The following is a 6641-nucleotide window of genomic DNA, read 5'->3' as shown; positions in this document are numbered from 1 at the left end:
GAATCATAAAGATGAGACACTCGATGTCTTTAAGATCTATAAAGCAGATGTAGAGAAACAAATTGGAAAGGTCATAAAGATTGAAAAATCAGACAAAGGATGTGAATATTATGGAAGGTACACAGAACTTGGATAGAGATCGGATTCACTCACACAATACTTTACGGAGCAAGGTATAGTACATCAATATACCATTCATGGGTCTCCATACCAAAATGGCATTGCTGAAAAAAGGAATCGGATGCTTATGGACATGGTAAAAAATGTGATCAGTAACTCTAACCTTTCTTTGACCCTGTAGAGTGAAGTTGTAAAAACAATAGTGTATATATTGTATATAATATCATCGAAAGCAGTTCCAAAGACTCCTTATGAACTTTGGGCTGGATGAAAGCCTAACTTAAGCCATACACATGTATAGGGTTGTCCAGCTGAAGTTAGGGTATACAATCCATATGAAAGGAAGTTGGATCTTAAACAATCAGTGGATTTTTCATTGGCTAGCCAGATTAGTCTAAGGGTTACAAGTTCTTTTGTCTATATCACTCACTTACCATTGTAAAATTTAAGAATGTCAAATTTCTGGAGGATGACAAAAATAGTAGGAGTTTAGAGTTACGGAACATTCAATTTGATGAACAACCAGTTCAAGTTCCATCCCCTATACAAGAAAGTGGAGGAATCATTCCTTAATAATTGTTTATAGGGATTCATCATCAAATGAACCAGTACCTCATGACAATGTTGGTGTTGCTGAATCTGTTGTTCAACCTCCAATTGTTCAAAATGAGGATATAGAAATTGAACGAAGCGAATTAAGAAGATCTTCAAGAATAATAAAAAAACTCGACAATTTCTTCTGATTTCCATGTTTACCTCCAAAATTGTGAGGTTTATAATGGATTTGAAGCAAATTTAATATCATTCTCGCAAGCCATGAGATGAAGAGATTCTATTTTAGGGCTCAGTGCCATGAAGAATGAAATGAACTCTATAGCAAAGAATCAAGTTTGGGATCTTGTTGAGTTGCCAAAGGGAGCCATCCCTGTAGGATGCAAAAGGGTTTATAAAATAAAAAGAAACTCTACTGGTAACATTGAGAGATATAAGGCCCGACTTGTGGCGAAAGAGTTTAATCAGAAAGAAGACATTGTTTATAGAGAAACATTTTCACCAGTTTCAAGAAAAGATTCATCTAGAATTGTCATGACTTTTGTAGCTCATTTTGATCTTGAGTTACATCAAATAGATGTTAAAACGACATTCGTAAACAGTAACCTTATGGAGGAGATATATGTGAAACAACCAGGAGGGTATTATCATGCATATCGCATGCCACCTCTCTTTGTATCTATTGATGTAAACAATGATTGTACAGCATTAGATTAGGCAGCATATCATATCCACATTGATTGTATAGTCTTGTAATTAGCAATAGATTAGGCAACATATCATTCTTGTAATATCATTATATATTCTCCATTCTTTACTCAATGAAATCAAGGCAATTACACCTACAGTTTCTGCTGTTACAGTTCTAACATGGTATCAAAGCCAGGTTGCCGATCTCCCATGGGTGATCCCACTTCCCTTCCAATGGATGATTCCACTTCACCTACGCCTACCACCATCACCATCTCTTCAGCTTATTTTTTACACTCTTCGGATCAGCCTGGTTCTTCTTTGGTTACCCCCCTTCTTGATGGGGATAACTACCCTACTTGGCATAGGGCGATGCTCATGGCCCTGGAGGCGAAGAACAAGATGTCTTTCATTGATGGTTCCCTACCCCAACCTGCCGATGATTCTCCTGATCACCCTCATTGGGTGCGTTGCAATAGCATGGTCCGATCATGGGTTGTGCATTCTACCATTCCTACCATTGCACACAGTATACTCTGGATCAACTCGGCTTTCTCTGCTTGGACAGATTTGAGGGAACGTTTTTCTTTAAAAAATGCTCCGCGTATATTTGAGATCCGCCGCTCCATCTCTACCCATGTTCAGGGCACTGATTCCATATCCGCTTACTACACTGAGATCAAGAGTTACCGTGATGAACTTCTCTCCTATTGGGCCATTCCTTCTTGTACTTGTGGTGCAATGTCGACTTTGCAAGCTGTTCTTGATGATGACTATCTCATGGATTTTTTTACAGGGATTAAGTGAATCCTATGCTGCTCGTCCCTCCTTGGATGCCTCCAAATTGGGTTCGTCTAAGCCACTATATCATTGTTCTCACTGTGGCAAAGACGGACATTCCGAATCTCGATGTTTCAAAAAACATGGTTACCCTGATTGGTGGAATCAACGCACTGGCACCAAACGCCAAGGCACTACTACCGCTAAGGGTGCTCGCCCCACTGATCCACTTGCGGCTACTGCCCAGGCCGAACCTTCCCATGTCTCTGCTCCCACTCTAATAGCCGCATAAGTCCAACAATTACTTGTGTTGCTCCCATCGGGTAATCATCCCTTCATTTCCATGGCAGGTAATCTTCCCTCTAATTCCACTTGGATATTGGATTCAGGCGCTACGGATCATATTACTTTTGATCCATTATTATTTTCAAATCTATAGCCAAATACTACATGTCCACCCATTGCCTTGCCTGATGGTTCTCATGCTCCGGTCACCCACACGGACACTGTTGCTTTAACACCTACTATCCACTTGGATCATGTTTTGCTAGTACCCTCTTTTAAATATCATCTACTGTCTATTAGCAAGTTAACATCTCAGTCCCAATTTCTGATTACATTCACTTCTGATACTTGTTTCTTTCAGGACCCTTGGTCGAAGAAGACTATAGCGACAGGTAAGCGGCATGGCGGCCTTTACCTCCTCACCGATGCCGCTGTTTTGCCTTTTATTTCTACGGCTTCCCTAGGAACCCATTTTGACCCATGGCATTGGCGATTGGGCCACCCTGGCTCTTACACCCCACCCCGTTTACATGCCATTGACTCTAGCATTTCAATTTCTAATAAGTGCACTAGTACTGTTTGCCCCTTAGCCAAACAATCACAACTGTGATTTCCTTCAAGTAATATTACTAGTACCAATATTTTTGATTTAATTCATGTGGATATTTGGGGACCGTATCGCACCAAATCCTTATCCGGTGCCCGATATTTTCTCACTATAGTCGAAGATTTTTCTCAAAGCACATGGTTATTTTTAATGGCTTCTAAGTCCAAAGTCAATCACATTCTGCCCCATTTTTTTGCCCTAATTCACACCCAATTTCAAACCTCTATCAAGTGCATTCGGTCAGACAATGCATTAGAATTTGTTAACAACACCACTCATGAATTTTTTCAAACTATGGGCGTGCTTCAATAGTCCAGTTGTGTGCACACACCCCAACAAAATGGGATTGTAGAATGCAAGCATCGGCACCTCCTAAACGTTGCTTGTGCTTTGCGTTTCCAATCCAATTTGCCCTTGAAATTTTTGGGTGAGTGCGTCCTCACTGCCTCCTATTTAATCAATCGTTTACCCACCCCTATTTTGAAGGGCAAAACCCCGTTTGAGATTCTTTACAAAAAGCCACCCCGTTTTAGCCACCTACGCATTTTTGGATGTCTTGTGTTTGCACGTAATCCCATTGCCCACCATAAGTTTGACTAACGTGCTTCCCCTAGCGTTTTTATCAGTTATCCATATGGCCAAAAAGGATATCGGGTACTAGATCTTACTTCGAGCAAGATTTATGTCAGCCGTGACATCATTTTTCATGAAACAATTTTTCCCTATGCCTTACTTCCCAACCCCAAATCCATTGATACACCGGTGCTTCCTTTACCCCTCACTGATTCCCATGATTTCCAACCGCCACTAGACTTTCCACCCTGCCCTAACACACCTTTAAACGCCATTCCCCTCGAACACAGTCCCATCACCACCCCCACTGCTTCACCGAACCCAACCCCTGCCCAACCTACACCACCGAACCCATCCCCTACACCCTCTCCTCTGCCACAGCCTGTTCCCAATGCCCGCCCTCAAAGGTCATGCCATGCCCCACGATATTTAAATGATTATGAATATTCTCTTATACCATCGCCCCCGTCTTCTTTGGCTACAGGTTCATTACACTCTCTTCACCATTTTCTTTCTTATGACTGTTTTAAAAAGAAAATCGGTTCAAAGTGGGTCTACAAAATTAAAAGAAAATCTGATGGTTTCATTGAGCGATACAAGGCTCGCCTCGTTGCCAAAGGCTACACCCAACTTGAGGGTATCGATTACCATGACACTTATGCCCCTGTAGCAAAGCTTGTTACGGTCTGTGTTTTACTTGCTATTACCACTGCTCATGGGTGGGCTCTACATCAAATGGACGTCAATAATGCCTTTTTACATGGGGACCTCGATGAGGAGGTCTACATGACCCCTCTACCCAGTTATCGTGCCAAAGGGTCTAACCTAGTGTGTCGCCTACATAAGTCCTTATATGGCCTGAAACAGGCCTCCCGCCAGTGGTTCTCCAAATTCTCCACGGCATTATGTGACTATGGTTTTATTTCCTCCACGGCTGATCACTCTTTGTTTATATTGAGATGGGCCGGTGCTTCTGTGTTTGTTTTGCTATATGTGGATGACATTGTGATCACTGGGTCTGACCCATCTCTCATCCACGATGTCCAACACATGCTCACCGAACATTTTCATATCAAAGATCTCGGCATGTTAAAATACTTTTTGGGCATCGAGGTTGCCCGATCCAACAAGGGTCTATACTTATGCCAACGGAAATATGTCCTAGACATTTTACAAGACAGTGGTTATACCGGTGTTCGCCCTGCAACTGCTCCAATGGAACAGAACCTGCGACTCACTGATGACTCAGGCGATCCACTCTCCGACCCAGCTTCCTATCGGCGGTTAGTTGGGCATCTCAATTACCTCACTATCACTCACCCTGATATTTTACAGCCAGTAAATATTCTCAGTCAGTTCATGCATCAACCCCGCCAGCCCCACCTTGATGCTGCTCACCGTTTACTGCGATATCTAAAAACTACCCCGGGCTAAGGTTTATTTTTTTCGACTGATACAAACCTTCAATCGCATGCTTACTGTGATTCCGATTGGGCGAGTTGTCCAATAACACGTCGCTCCACTACAGGTTATTGTGTCCTGCTCGGGTCAAGCTTGGTTTCTTAGAAGACTAAGAAACAACATACTATCTCCCGCTCTTCTACAGAGGCCGAATATCGGGCCATGGCCAATGCCACCTGTGAATTAACCTGGCTCTGCACTCTCTTTGATGAAATTGGTATGATTTACACTCTTCCTATTCCCCTATACTGTGATAACCAAGCTGCGCGTCACATTGCAGTAAACCACGTTTTTCATGAATGAACTAAGCACATCGAAATCGATTGCCATCTCGTCCGTGAAAAACTACATGCGGGATTGATCCTACCTAAGAAAATTGCCATCGGCGAGCAAATAGCATATTTATTTACCAAGGTTCTTGGTTTAGATCAATTTCGGGTTCTCACATCTAAGTTGGGCGTTCGCAATCTCCATGCTCCAACTTGAGGGGGAGTATTATCATGCATATCGCATGCCACCGCATGCCACCTCTCTTTGTATCTATTTATGTAAACAATGATTGTATAGCATTAGATTAGGCAGCATATCATATCCACATTGATTGTATAGTGTTGTAATTAGCAATAGATTAGGCAGCATATCATTCTTGTAATATCATTATATATTCTCCATTCTTTACTCAATGAAATCAAGGCAATTACACCTACAGTTTTTGCTGTTACAATTCTAACAGTTCTCAAAGGGCAATCAAGATCATTTAGTCTGTAAAATTAAGAGATTTGTATATGGACTGAAACATGCTTCTCGACAGTGGTACCTTAAGTTTGATACCATGATGGTTTTGTTGAGAATCGTGTTGGTTAATGTATCTACCTTAAGACAAAGGAAAGTCGTTTTATTATTTTGGTACTATATGTGGATGATATACTCTTGGCTAGTAATGTCCTAAGATTGTTACACGAAACAAAATGTTTCCTTACAAGGAATTTTGATATGAATGATATGGCTCTTCTATGTTTTAGGCATAAAAATTCATCGGCCAGACCTTAGGATTGTCCCAAAGAAATTATATCGAAAAGATACTAGAATGCTTTAAGATGAATAATTGTTCTTCAAGTGTAGCACCTATAGTTAAGGGTGACAGATTAAGATTGAAACAATGTCCGAGAATAGTCTTAGAGGAACAAGAAATGCATAGTGTCTTATATGCGTTTGCAGTAGGCAATCTAATGTACGCACAAGTGTGTACAAGGCTAGACATCTTTGTAAAGAGAGGTCTAGCAAGATTTTCAAAAGAATCCTAGTATACCACATTGGAAAGCAGCGAAGAAAGTACTAAGATACCTTCAAAGCACCAAGGAACAATGTCCGAGAATAGTCTTAGAGGAACAAGAAATGCATAGTGTCTTATATGCGTTTGCAGTAGGCAATCTAATGTACGCACAAGTGTGTACAAGGCTAGACATCTTTGTAAAGAGAGGTCTAGCAAGATTTTCAAAAGAATCCTAGTATACCACATTGGAAAGCAGCGAAGAAAGTACTAAGATACCTTCAAAGCACCAAGGATTTCATG

The 6641-nt window shown here is 41.3% G+C and overlaps 1 protein-coding gene across 1 annotated transcript; it reads left to right on the top strand.

The window, feature by feature from the left end:
* Positions 1–1542: 1542 nt before the first annotated feature.
* Positions 1543–2169, top strand: LOC122644738. Its single transcript, XM_043838130.1, has one exon. The coding sequence runs from the start codon at positions 1543–1545 to the stop codon at positions 2167–2169; it is 627 nt and encodes a 208-aa protein (XP_043694065.1).
* The last annotated feature ends 4472 nt before the right edge of the window (positions 2170–6641 follow it).

Source organism: Telopea speciosissima, chromosome 11 (assembly GCF_018873765.1).
Source record: "Telopea speciosissima isolate NSW1024214 ecotype Mountain lineage chromosome 11, Tspe_v1, whole genome shotgun sequence".
NCBI classification, from domain to species: domain Eukaryota; kingdom Viridiplantae; phylum Streptophyta; class Magnoliopsida; order Proteales; family Proteaceae; genus Telopea; species Telopea speciosissima.
This window is presented reverse-complemented; position numbering and strand designations above follow the sequence as displayed.